The sequence below is a fragment of the Cavia porcellus genome, unplaced genomic scaffold (assembly GCF_034190915.1).
Source record: "Cavia porcellus strain 051 isolate PalLab524CR breed Dunkin Hartley unplaced genomic scaffold, mCavPor4.1 scaffold_4, whole genome shotgun sequence".
Taxonomy (NCBI): domain Eukaryota; kingdom Metazoa; phylum Chordata; class Mammalia; order Rodentia; family Caviidae; genus Cavia; species Cavia porcellus.
The window spans coordinates 73,959,887-73,974,964 of record NW_026947487.1 but is presented as its reverse complement, the minus strand read 5'-3'; the positions used below and the strand labels follow the sequence as shown (position 1 = coordinate 73,974,964).

The window sequence follows — 15,078 nt, the reverse complement described above, 5'->3', positions numbered from 1 at the left end:
GACAATATTACTTCTAAGCAATAAAAATGTATTTCTCACAATTCTGGAGGTTGGGATGGGCAAGATCAATGTGCTGACAGGTTCAAAGTATGTTGGTTAGAGTCTTCCTGGCTCATAGATGGGAATTTCTCTATGAATCCTCACATGGAAGAAAAGCATTTCCAGGAGCTCTTTTGTAGGAGTTCTCATATGACTTGTGAGGATTCTGCTTTATATCCTGGTTACCTTCCAAAGGGCCCATTTCCTGGTATCTTCCTATTGGGCCTAGGCGGTTTCAACACAAGATTTGGGAGAGGACAAGTTTTTGGGTCATTATCATGCATATTAGCAACTTGGCTTTCAAAATGCATTTTATATAAGTAGACAATTCCAGAATATAATGGATAAAACTCATTCCTAGATAAAGTAAATGCACATTGAGTACACATTTGACAGCTTCTAATATTTATGGGCCATTAAATAGGTCAGTTAATAATAAATCACTTTTAACTTTATTTTGCTTGCTAAATTCTTAAAGAAAATGTTATAGTGGGGGCTGGGGATTTAGCTCAGTGGCATAAGCACCTTCCTTGCAAGTGTGCAGTCGTGAGTTCAATCCCTGGTACCAATTAAAAAAAAAAAATGAAAAATGTTATAGTATACATCACACTGACATATAACGGTGAGACAATGGATTAAAATATTAAAATTTTTAATTATTAAAACATTAAAATGTGATTCAGACTTTATATAAAATGGTAATACTAAAGTTAGAAATAAACACTGGATGTGCTACAGATCACTTGCTTTAATTACCACTGAAAATTATGTTATTATTAACAGATGTTAATCCAAAGCCAATTCCAATTCCTACATATGCTGTCCACACTGGATGTTAAAAGATCTTCTTAACATGGTAGTACACACAGCAAAGAGCACCACCTTTGCTATGATCGTGTAACAAGGTTTCTCTTGAGAGCAACAAATGTTGGGGACAGAGTACCAGCCAAATTTGCACATGTTGATTTCAACGTTTTCCAAATAAAACTGTTCTGGTGTCTTGTTGGCAGAAAGAACAAATGTTTGGAGAAGCCAAACTACTCTGAAATCATTTAACAAATTAAAAGTGAGGTTTTAATGACACAATTTCTTAATTTTTGTTCCAAAAACAAAAAATTTACCAAATTTTCAAGGACATTGTTGGCTTTTGGATTTTGCTTTAAGTATTTAAAATCTTGTCCTTTGCATACAAACAAATCCAGAAGTATCTTCCTATATTCAGTTCCTGAAATCTACCGTACTATCCACACCTCCATAAACTCATAAAGTCCTCACTTTCAATTATTATGTGTAGACACATAAACTCAGGTATCTGTTTTCAGTGTTTTCATTCAGGTAAATGATATAGAAAGTGGATCTTTGTATTTAATTTTCTAGGATCATCTTTTAATTGATACTTGGCAAATGCCCATTAATTTTTAAGAAGCATTCTTTGTTTAGAATAAATAGATGAAATAAAAGCCCAGTGTTTGAAATAATGCTAAAATATGCCTCTCACAATGAAGTGTTTCTATCTGTATCAAAGAATTCAAAAAAAGGAGAAATCAATGGCACCAACCCCGAGAAAGATGAAGAAACTCAGCCAGATTTAAATTTAAGAAAGAAAATGAATATGTGAGCTGCAGATGGGATGGTTGGAAGAAAGACATTATTTTTAGTATGTATTGATGCTGACAATTCTTTATCTTGAACATACCACCCTGAAATCATCTGAACAGCATGTGAAAAGACTGGGACAGCAGTAAGATGCCAGATGGTAAGAGGAAAGGAATGGTTATTTATCCCACTAGTTTTTCCCCTTGAGGTCTAATATGTCTCAGACACTGCAATTTTTTTAATGTTAATGTTAATTTTGTCTTTAATTTACATAAGCATTTTATTTTTCTTATTAGGATATAGAATTCTCTTTCTTATATAAACAGTTGTCATGGGGCTGGGGATTTAGCTCAGTGGCATACGCGCCTGCCTTGCAAGCAGGCAGTCGTGAGTTTGATCCCTGGTACCGGTAAAAAGGAAAAAGACAAAAAAATAAAAATAAATAAATAAATAAACAGTTGTCATATAACTGTAAAGACATCTGCAAAAATCAACGGTTAGGTATAATGTCTACTCTGAATTTATCTCAATAGAACCAACACAGACTTATCCTTCAAAAACACAATATAAAAATACTGCTTTGTAGATGTCATTCAACTTAAATTTTACTCTTAATGTTTATAATACGATTTCAATAACATATTCTTTGAAGATCTCAGTAATATTTGAAGGGCCCAAGTGAATAAAATTTGGTGAAATTTAAATGAAATTTAATTAAAATCAGTGTAAATTAAAATGATATTGAAAAATATAAATGAGTAAACTAATGAATAAACATAAGAAAATCTTGTTTCTTTCTATATTCATTCCACTCCACATTCCTCTTACCTAAGAATGTAACAGCATTGAAAACTGATTTAATAAAAGAATATCACATATCAATGAGATTACAGATTATTACACATTCATCATTGCCAATAAAAGTTGCAATTCATTTCCCCTTTCCTTAAGGCAACATTATCTAAGTCCCTAGAACCTCACAGTACAACCACTTTTACATTCTACTACATCATTAAAGAAATGATTAAGTTAAAAGAAGTTAGTATAAGACCTTAATCCAATAGAATTAGTGTTTTCATTGGAAAAGTAAAAAATAGCAGGAATGCATGCACACAGAGGAAAGCCCATGTGAGCACACAAGAAAGCCAAATAGAGAGGCTAAAGAAGAAACCAAAAATGCCTTGATCTTATTTGTGTAACTTCCAGAATTCTGAGAAAAAAGTTATAGTCTCTTAAAATATCCCCTAATCAAAGCAGGGTTTTTCAGATCATCCTTTTAGAAACTTCCACACATTATAGTGTCATTTTCTTCCCTCCAAATCTGATTTTTTTAACCATACCAACTATCATTTAGATTTGATACATTACATGTTTGTTTCTATGGCTTTCTTCTTGTCAGCGACTAAATTTCATGATACCAAGGATTCACTCTATGCTATTTATACTGAAGCTTCAGTATCTGAGAATATTATCAAACATATAGCGAGAATTCAACAAAATGATTCATTCAGAATCAATAAATGAGAAAGAGGGTTAAGTCAAAAGTAATCAGGAATATAGAAAACTACTCTAGTTGGCTCTTTTCAGGACACTGACAAAATGATTTCCAATCCTAAGAGAGACTATCAAATCTAGTTAGTCACAATGAAAAGTGACAATAATCTCTCTCTAAAACACATTAATATAAATCTATGCAGGATATATAACAAATGATGTTCTGAAGGTCATGCCACAATTTCATCTCTCTCTCCTACAGTTACCAATAATGCATAGTTTTCAATTATGATACTGTTAGTGAAAGCAAACTAATCACTACATTGATATAAGAGTAAAGTATTAAGTCCTTTATTTACAAATGGCTTACTGTAATATTTGAAAGGAACTGAATAATGTTTATTATACATTTGTTATACAAGTTATGCATTTAGGAAGTTACTATGTTATCTTACTATGGAGGTATGAAAAAGTAGTAAAGATAAATATACCATGGTATATTGCTAATAAAAAGATATTTTCTTGGTTACTTTTCTATTCTTGCTGGGATAAAACACCTGACACCAAAAATGAAAGAAGTAAGTGTTTCTTTAGCTCACTATATGTGGATGTTTCAGTCCATAATCAGCTGGGTCCAAGGCAGGGTGGCATGAAACTGGGGCAACACTGCAAGGCAACAGCCAGAGCAAAAAGGGAGAACGAGTCTTTGCTTCTGCCTTATATTGTACATAGTGTCATGGCACCCCTATCCCCCTGCCAGGGCCAGTGGACCACTCACTAAATCTCCTTGTCCTCCTTTTGCACAGGATGAGGATATTTACAAAGTAAGAATCCTGGATCCCTGCTGAGTCTCTCAGTAACTTCTAGAGTTCTCAAGTTGACACAATATATCAACCATAACAGATACCTTTATTGTTACAGAATTATGTTTTTATGCAAGCAAAGTTTTATTATGTTTATCAATTTTCCTTCAAGACAAATTCATTATATTTACTTTTACATAATTAATAAATATTTCCATTATTTTTCATATGTAGAATCTGATATATGAACTTAACTAAATACTAGTGGCTATGATATTAACTACATGATTTGGAAAATAAATGTTAATCAGCAATCTTCATTAAAGTAAACCAAAAGTTTGTGTTTAAATATATTTTTCTAGTCCTATTTGAATGTAAGGTAAAAGGTGTTGAGTGGAAAGATTTCTGCTTCATATTATTTACAACACAGAATGCTTATGACTGAAGTATGGTGATCTAGCATGTTACATGGTATTCCAAGTATCATTTACTCACTGAAATTTACTTTTGAGTACCTGATGATATAGCTCATTGTTCTCATTCTACATATAAGAGAAAAAATTGTAGGGTTAGAAGAGAGGTAGAGTTTCAACTAGATTGCACTGCTTTTAGTCTTAACTCTCTCTTTGCTGCTTTATTAAAAATAAATGTTGTTCTTAAAAGAGAACTTAGTTATTATTACAGGAACCATATAAATGTCTTTTACTTAAAGAAAAAATAAGGTTGTCCAAAGAGTTAATGATACTCTAATGATGATAGTTTCACATTTTCTGAAATATTTTTTCTATACAATGTGTATATCATGTAATTGGAAGAAAACTATTTAATTACTACACATTTCTAACTCCTATTTCAGGCTCTAGGAGAATATTTCAGATTTTTTTTAATTTCTTACTTGTCCCCTTAAAAAGTGACTGTGTATCTTAAATTTAAAATTATGTCAGATTAAAAGATTCTCCACATACAATTCTACTTCACAGAAGTGCAAGGAAGAATTTTCTCCACCTGCCTCCCCAAGTATCCTGGTTGCTTACAAAAAAAGTGTGATCTCTAAGAGAAACTGGAGAGTTTCTCTGGGCCAGTGTTGATGAACCATGGCCCGTGAGCCACAGTGAGCTGTTTATATCAAAAGCTGTAAAGGTTCACCATCACAGCCAGACTGAAAGGTAAGCTGAGGGATGAGGAAAAAGTGAGAGCACCTGGAACTTCACAAGGATGGGAAACTGAGACAGCAAAAAGTCACACTCTATCACTTTCTAGGATGGTGGCTCTATGAGAGAGTTTGCCCCACTGTACATTCTAGGCTTGGAGACACTAAACCAGGAACTCATACTCCACAGGGACAGAGCAGGCAGCAATTGAGAAAGGTAATGATTACTATCAATGACAAGTTAGTAGGGATGGTATTCCCTAGGGCCTTTGTACACTTTTGGAGCAAAGTCTAAGGAAAAAGTTTCATTTCTTTCTTTTTTTAATTATTGCAGGACAAAAGTAAGACATTACAGTAGAGTAACAGGATTTTCTAATACATTTAAACAAGGAAAGATCCTTTCTGAATGAAAATACACTAAATGTGCTAACTTGAAACAAACAAATTTGGAAAATATAATGAACCAGACTGAGAAAATACATGACCCCATGATACAGTTACAGAGACATTAGGAATAATAAGTCAATCCTAGCTCCAAAAGTACTGGTTCTAGGAATAATATGAGTTTGTTAATGACTATGTCTAGATAAGAAGCATTGAAAGAATCTTTCTTCTAAAGAGCAATACTATTTGGTGGCCATAAGGCATCACTGGTGGAACATTTTATGAAGTCTAACATGGAGGGAAAGAGGTAGATTATATGGGAAGTAATTAGCTGATTCAAAAAAAAATCAGGGAAGAATAACAGAAAGAAAAGATAACAGAGGGTAAAATGAAAATGTAAAAACATTATTTCCTCTACCTTAAGTGTTTCCCCTGTGTTTTCTTTTAGTTGCTTCCAAGTTTGACACCTGATATGTATATATTTGATCTGTTTTGAATTTATTTTTGTACAGGGTGAGAAACTGGGTGCTAGTTTCAATTTTCTATGTAGAGATATTCAGTATCTCTAGTATCACTTGTTAAAGAGGAGGTCTTCTACCCAACGTATATTTGTGGCTCCAAATCCAGAGTTAGATAGCTTAAGCTGGGTTCAATGTGTCCTCTATTGCATTCCATTGATTTATATATCTACTTCTGTACCAGTACTATATTGTTTTTGTAATTATAGATTTTTAATGTAATTTGACATCAGGTGTTACGATCTTCTAGCCTTCCTCTGGTTGCTTAGACCTTTTATGAATACTGATGGATATCTTATGTTCATATATGAATTTTTAGAATGGTTTACCTAGTTTTGTGTTGAATGTCATTGTCATATTGATGATTGCATTAAATCTGTAGATCACCTTTGGTACTATCATCATTTTCAGAATATTAATTCTGTCAATCCATGAACACAGAAATTCTTTCCATCTTCTATATATTATTTATCTCTGAAGTGTCTGAAATTTTCAACATACAGTTCTTTCACTCTATGTGTTAATCAATAACTGTCTTTGTTTTGAAGTTATTATGAATAGGACTGTTTCCGGATTTCTTTCTCACTCTGTTATTAGTATTACTATTGATTTTTTAATGTTGGTCTTATATCCTGCCTCTTCATTAAATTGTTCATCAACTTGAAAAGTCTTCACATGAAAATAGGATCCAGGCAAACAAGCATAATTTCACTTCTTCCTTTCTCATATATATCCCTTTTACTGCTTTTTCTTACCTAACTGTTTTGGCTAAAATTTCTAGAATTATACTAATTAACTGTGAAAACAGACATCTTTGTTTATTTGCTCATTTTTATAAGAAATTCTCATTCAGAATTATACTGGTTATGGATATGTTTTATATGGCTTTTATTTTATTTGGGAATTACTCTCCAATATCATTTTTTCAGTGCTTTAGTCATGAACGGATATTAAATTTTGTCAAAGGCTTTTTTGTGATAATTGAGATAATCATGTGAAATTTATCTTGGTTTTTTGATTTGTTGTATCATGCTTATTGTTTTGCATACGTTGAACCATTCATGCACCCATGGAACGAGGCCAACTTGATCAGGTGTATTATCTTTTAACACTTTGTTAAATTGTTAGCAAGTATTTTATTAAGTAGTTGTATGTGTGTGTGTGTGTGTACTCATGATAGATATTGGCATACAGTACCCCTTTCCTGCTGTGTCTTCATCTGGTTTTAGATTCAGTGTGGCATAGGCCTTGTAGAATGAGTTTGGAAATATACCTTCCCTTTCTATTTCATGGAATGGTTACAGGTGTGTTACTGTTCTTTAAAATTCTAGTGAATTTCAGCATGTGATCATGGTATTTCGTTAGATTTTTTTTTATCATTGTTTCAATGTATCGTTTCAATTTGCTTATCAATGATCTGTTATGTGTTTTACATCCTGTTGGTTCAGTTTTGGTAGGTCATCTGTCTAGAAATGTATTTATTTCTTAAAGAGTCTACAGATTACTACACTATCAATTTTGAAATTATTCCCCAGTAATCTGGATTTCAGTGGTATCTTCTGTAACACTCCCCTTTTCATTTCTAATTATACTGATTTGAGTGTTCTCTGTCTTTTTATTGATTAGTTTGCCTAAGAGTTTATCTATTTTGTGTCTATCGTTTAAATGAACCTACCCTTGGTTTCACTGATTCTGTGTCCTTTTAGCTTCTACCTTATTAATTACAGTTCTAACTTCATTATTTGCTTTCTTCTGCTAGATTTTGTTTTTAATTTATTCTTAATTTTTTCCATACCCTGATACGAATCATTATTATTTGAGATCTCTCTGTTTTATTGATATAGGCACTACTAGCTTTAAACTTTCTTTTTACAACTGCTTTTGATATATCCTGAAGATTTTGATATTTACATTGCATTTTCATTAAGGATTCCACTAGTGCAGAAAAAAATAATAGCAAGAATCATCAAATTCAAAAATGTCTGCACAGCAAAGGAAATAATCAGGAGTGAAAAAATAATCTACAGAATGGAAGAAAATCTTTGCCAGCCACTATTCTGAAAGAAACAATATCTGGAATATAAAGAATTTAAAATTAATAACAAACAATAAAATAGTCCAATTATATATTGGCAAAACAATTGGACACTTCTCAAAAATATAAGTACAAATAGCTGATAAGTATATGGAAAAATTGTTCAACATCTTTAGCCATTAGGGAAATGCAAATCAAAACTACATTGACATTTCATTTTAATCTAGTGATAATTGCTATTATAAAAAACACAAAAAATAGTAAATTCTGGTGAGTATGTGAAGGTATGTATGCTAGCAGAAATATAAAATAGTAAAGTCTCTATGAATCAATACCGAGGATCCTTAGAAATCTGAACTAGAACTACCATTTGAACTAACTATACTACTCCTTGGAATATACCTGAAGGAATTAAAGTTAGCACACCACAGTGACATCTGCATGCCCATATTTATTAGAGCACAAATTAGAATAACCAAGACTGGAAACCATCCTAACACTTGGAACTAAACAATTACCAAATGTGTGGCTAGAAAAATATAGATAGATAGATAGATAGACAGACAGCCAATGGATAGATAGTTTTTTTCAGCCATACAAAAGAATAAAATTTTGTCATTTACAGACAAAATGTGGATCTGGAAATCATTACACTGAGTGAAATAAGACAGACTCTGAAAGTCAAATACTGCGTACTGTCCCTAATATGAGGATTCCAAAAAACGATTATAAGAAAGTAAAAGGGACACTATTAGCAGACAAAAGGAAGAGAAAAAAGGGAAGAGGACATAAGGGGAGGTAATGAGAGAAGGAACAGGATCAAAATACATTATTTTTATATTTTGTACAATAAATTACTTCAAATCAAATATGAAACTAAGGGGGAGAGTGGTACAATGGAGTAATGGGAGAAAGGTTAATGTATGTACAAATTGTACAAGTGTACAAATTGTATACAAGTACAAATTGTCATAATGGAACCCATTCAACTAGATAACCAATATAAAATTTGAAAAAGAAAGAAAAACAAAAAACACTTAGAACTCTGTTCAATATTACTTGACAGAAAACCATAAAAATCTAATAGTTAATTCATTTTCTGTTTTGTTAAAGCACCACTGTTTACTTAAATGAATGATCGCAAACATTTGTGATTGTATTGTAGATATGCGATGTCACATTATTTCCTTCCACATAAAACTGGCAGTTCCTTGGTGCATCCATAATGATGTATCAGCATATCAGCACATATGTACTGAACACCATGAAAACACATAGTACACTTTGCCATTTTTGCTTCTAAATCTATGTTTTTGAAATTACCAAACTTGGAATCCTTAAATTTCTCAGGATCAATAGACTGATTGGAAAATATGTGATTTGATTGCTTGTATATGGAAAGGCCTGGGGATTATGTATCATAATATATGGAAGATACACTCAAATGCTGTCATTGCCCAGTATACACAATATTCCTACAACAGTAAACAGGGATGACTGAAGTGAACTAGAGTATATGTGTCCTGTCCTGATGGACAAACTCTGCTCTAGTTTTCAAATCTTCCATTTGCCTACTCAAGATTGAATTGAGTTTCAGTTGAGAAACTTATACAGAACTCATACAGAAACCACATACAGAAATGTGGTTTAAATAGTAAACAAAAGTTTAGCAAGCTTCTGAATTATTGTGTGGAGACAACAGAACATAAATTGGTATGGGAGGTTTAAAATATCTTTCAGAGTAGATTTGAGTTCATTTAAGATAGAGAATAGACTCCAATATTAATAAAGTTGGAAACACAAAACTTACTAGGAAAAAGAATAATCTGGTCCTAAACAAAATTTAATTGTCATCATTAATGCTTGTACCTCAAAGTTTAACCTACTTCCCAAATGAAAATCTCTCCCATAATGTAATCCAAGTTTTATTTGTCTTTAATTTAATAGATTTAATTGAGAGATTCTTTGCAATGACCAATTTTTCATATAACATTCAAGTCAAGAATAAAAGTATAAATATTAGTGTGTGAGGTTATTTCAAACTGACTGATAGAAATAAATTTAATCTGAATGTGATTCTAGAGATGCTGCACAGGAAAGATTCACTTGCAAGTTTGTACTACTTGTCCAGAGCAGCTCTCGTCTCTCCCCATCTCCTTCTCCATCTTCACATACATTGTCCTATTTTATTTAAAAATAAAATAAAATAAATATGGTGCATAAAAAATACTGATCTCGATAGAAGCTTAGACCAAAATCAGGTATTATTCTTCAAGTGTTCTATGAGTTTGTCCAAAATAGACCAGCAATATGGAAGGATACTTTTATCCTAGTATTTTAAAATCAAGTTCCTCAACTAATCAACAATGTTTATCTTCCACAGGCTTTGCTATTCCAATAGTAGGGTCAGCCATGATAGATTTGTGCAGTCACTATGTCTTACAAAGTTAAATTCACAGGGAATGATAAAAAAATGACATGTTTTTATACTTACAATGTTACTGAAATTTTATAATTTTAAATGAAGTTTTAGGCCTATAGAAATTATATCATCAGGTTTTCCCCCCATTATGGATATAAAAATAAAACTGGTTTCTATGTCTCCAGTATTTCTTAACAGTATTTTGAAATTATATCACGCTGTACAACTCAAAATATTTTCCTTATATTTTCTGATAATAAAAATACATGAGTATATTACTTATTTACAGAATAATAACTTATAAACTAAAGATAAAAGAAGGAAATACTGGAGCTTCAAATTATAATTTCCAAATATAAGTTCCAAATATTTTTAAGTATTGCTGGGATGATTTTATATATGATAATTGTTAAAAAATATATAAATGGGGGCTGGGGATTTAGCTCAGCGGCATAAGCACCTGCCTTGCAAGCAGGCAGTCATGAGTTCAATCCCTAGTACCGATAAAAACGAAAAAGACCAAAAAAAAAAAAAAATATATATATATATATATATGATATTCTTTTCACAAAAGAAGTAATTTAAGGTAATGACAAGTATATTAACCACTGAAAACCAATATTATATATTACAAGCACTTAAGACTTTTAATTGCTTATAAAAACCACTTACATACATTAACTCAAAAACAATATTGATTTCTAATACCAGTTAAAGAATCTAACTAGAATTACATTTCTATTAGCTTTATGTCAGCAGATTTTGGAATATATTTGACTTTTTTATCTTTATTTAAATATCCATTAACCTTTAAGGGTTGTATTCATCATTGATGCATTAAAAGGAGAATGCAGTTTATCCTGATGTTTTGAGAATTTTATTAAATTCTTGATAGAGATGTTTCTTCTGTAAACTTTGCTTTATATCATAAAATGTAAGTATCAGGTAATATTAAACTTTGACACTTTAGTATTAGATTATTTTGTTATAAAATAATGAAATATTTCTCAGTAAATAATGTCATGAAAATGCTGTTCATTATTTAACTGTTCTTTGATATCTAGAAGTGTTTTTAACAATTATTTCTATCAATAAACAGATAAACCATTCGCAACTAGAAAAAGATTTTTGATGGAACTGACAGCTTCCATAATTTTCATTTCAACAACATACAAATACTGAGTACAGGCATATCCATGGCACTCAATGTATTAGGTATAAATCAAAGTGAAGTAAATATAGTCTTTATATAGAAAAGGAGTTAAACACAATTATGTGACAAAATTCAACAATCATGAAGGTCATAAAAACAGAAGGTGCATCATTTGAGGGTACTTTAAGTCAAACTGTATAGAAACAACTGCACATAAGTGAAAAAACTTTTTAAGTTTTTTCCTCTCATGCTCTTACGGATTACTTTTATTTATAAGAAACTTAATGATATCCAGCATTCCTGATGCAAATATAAATAGCTGATGTTCAAACTCTGCCTTAAAATGAAACATCTAATTTAATCTTAAATGGAAAAATGAGATGCTATATTTGTAATATAAATAACCTTTCCTGTTGATGAATGGGACTAGTTATACCAAGTAAATAGTTAATTGCATATTTACTTATTAAATATGTGAGAATGAGTTGATATTTCAATGACTGATGTTGACTGTTATTTTACAATAAAAATGTCACTGATAATTAGTGTTTGTAATGAAAATACAACTGCTGATTAAGGCCGTATGATTCATTCTAAAATAATGACTTTACTAATAGAAAAATGATGGGAAAACCCTAGTTCATTTGATCAAATTACTACAATAAAACATCTACATTTCACAAGTAAGACAATTCTTTCAAGTATCTCAACCCGTTACCTCTGGTTTTTAATACAATGATAATGAGCAAAAAGAAAATGAGTATCCAAAAGCAGATCCTTAAAATTAAAACTTCTCACCTTACTCTCCATGAATGACTTTTCTAGTTTAAACTCTTTGTTCTTTCAATTTCTTACACTTGTCAGACAATGTAATTCTGATGTGTTTCACTTAAAGAGTATAGTTTTTGGCCTGTATTTGGTAATCTGAGCAACTATTTTGAAGATAATAATATGCAATACAACAAATATTGTTAAATTCCTATCATCGTGATATAAAATCCTGTAACACTGTTGTTTTATTGTTGTGCTTTTGTTGTTTTGGGATTTTTTTGTTTGATCTTGGATTTTTCTGTGTTTCTTTTTCCTTTAAAATAAAATCAAATAAACTCTTTGTTAACCTACACATATTAAAAACTAATGCTTTTTTGTTTAGTTTTTACCTTGAAAGGCACTGGCTCTTCCGCAAGAGGACTAACAGGAAGCGAAGTGGTGCTGCTCGCAGGGCTCATGTCTGAACTCTGAAAAGGAAGCACAACTGCATATAAGAGAGTCCTTTGTCAGCCACTTCTATTATCCCTACCTTAGAATACAAGTCACATCATGATTATACAATGAGTCGTTCTTTACGCAGCAGTAACTGCCTGGGATATTAGACTGTCAGGTCTATGCACATTCTAAGGGCATTTCACTAAGTACATTGGCTGCTCTCTGTATAAGGGTGATATTTAATATTACCTTTGTTTAATTTTTATTTTTACCTTTTCTTTGGAAATTAATCTATACTTAGAATGATTGTTTATGTTGCTGTTTCAATATCTTTCAAGCTGATTTTCAAACATATATCAAATACTTTTTATATAGGAAATTAAAGTATTGAACCTAGTTGTTCCATTATTAATAATCCCTGACATTAATAAGCAATGAAAAACTGAAGAAATATTAAATTTTTAAAATGCCCATACCTATAAAAAGATTTAAAATCTTGCTAAACAAAAACACTTTTAAATTTACATAAACATGATACAAAGATTTGAATATTGCTAATGGTGTCCTAATCCTTTAAAAATATAACCAGTTAAAATTTCTCACATAATATATATGAATACAAGTTCATTTTTAAGATGCTTTACTAAAAGCAAACAAAAGTTCATAACATAGGCAACAAGAGAAGACACTTCATTATATTGTAAATCATTTTCTCAGGGAAATTCTTTCACAGTAGAGAAACAAAGCACTAAAGAACAATGCATGTCTACATTATTCAGCTTTGTTGCAAGTCTAGATACACAGAAATATAGGGAGAAAACTGCAGTAAAAATTAAAAGAATGATTTAAGCTTAAGATAAGGTAACAAATAGACAAATTTGGCTGACTTAAGTTCCAAAAAAGAACATATTCAATTGTAGATGTCCAGCAGATGTTCCAACAGCTGCAAAGCCCTAGAGTTTCCTAATATTTGAATTTTTAAATCATTTAACTAAATGGACTCATTTTAGCTAACCATCAGGATGAGATTACTTCTGATTTTCGTGTATAGAAAACAAGGATAAGAACTATATTCACAAAGTATTCACTATGATTTTCATATATTGCATACCAGTTTTATTTTAGAAATTATTGTAAGTCTGAACATTAAGTTAGAACCTCCACAGGAGGTTTTCAGGTAAAAAATGAGTAACGTTTTTAATCTGCTAATGGAAGCCGGAAGCACATGTACCATATAATTTAGGTGAGTTGTTTATTTTTCTTCATTTTCTACATACATCCAGAGATTCTAGCCAATTATTTCATCAAAACTAGAAAATTATATGAATTACCTACCCTGATTATATGATTTTATGACACAACACAGAAATAAAGTCTTTCATCCTAGTTTATTGCATTATTCAAACATAAGACATGAAGGCAACTTTTTGTAGAAATATAAAGTACAATGGAAAACAAGACTATTGAACTGTTTTTCTCAGTATGAAATTTCTCATGGAAACTTACACAACTGACAGAAACAGTCTGGACATAGTTGAATTACCAGACATTTACCTGAAGTATTGAAATCATACAAAATTTATTAAAGCATCATGTTCTTTGAAACCACATATTCAGAAGCAGTGACATTCAGTGGCAAAAATTGTGAAGTCTGAATCACATTTTTGTATATAAAAGGTTTTGAATTCTCACAAGGTGATAAATTCTAAATCAAGATTCATAGCAAACTTTTTATAGGATTTCTCAGAAATAAATGTGTATAATTCTAAGGACTCTAGAAAACAGACTCCAAGCTTTGCCTCTCCTGATATTTATTCTATGAATAACATTCTCAGAGAAAACTGTTCTGACTTTAACTTTCAAATTCATCTTATAGTGTGACACTTTAACTATTGCTCTTGGACTATCTTCAGGTGAAGGCTTCAAAAAAACAAATCAATTTCACATGACAACATCTGATAAACTGCACTTAATTATCACTTCAGAAAAATGTAACAAAAATCAAAAGAAAGCATCTTCATTTTCACCTTATTGTTTTCCCATTTGCTTTTCAGTGATCTGCAATTTAGATGTCATTCCAGTATGTTTGTCCTTTTAGATAAAATCATGGCAAGTCTTTTGGGTGTCTTAGTCATAATTCATACTTTAGTTAATATGCCCTTTATTTCAAAAATATAAATATTGATGCAATTATCTATCAAAATATAAATTGATATAATACTTTGTTACTTTTCAGATTTTTAAAAGCTCACATTAGTTCATGTTTTCTTTGTGAAAT

The 15,078-nt window shown here is 31.1% G+C and overlaps 1 protein-coding gene across 3 annotated transcripts in view; it reads right to left on the bottom strand.

Moving 5' to 3' along the window:
- Ccser1 (coiled-coil serine rich protein 1) overlaps positions 1 to 15,078 on the bottom strand; it is a 1,226,082-nt gene that overhangs the window by 710,506 nt on the left and 500,498 nt on the right. For all 3 annotated transcript variants that reach the window (XM_063247277.1, XM_063247276.1, XM_063247278.1), the window contains exon 7: positions 12,755 to 12,832. In XM_063247277.1, the coding sequence (XP_063103347.1) occupies positions 12,755 to 12,832 (78 nt within the window). The remainder of the gene's footprint in view (positions 1 to 12,754; positions 12,833 to 15,078) is intronic.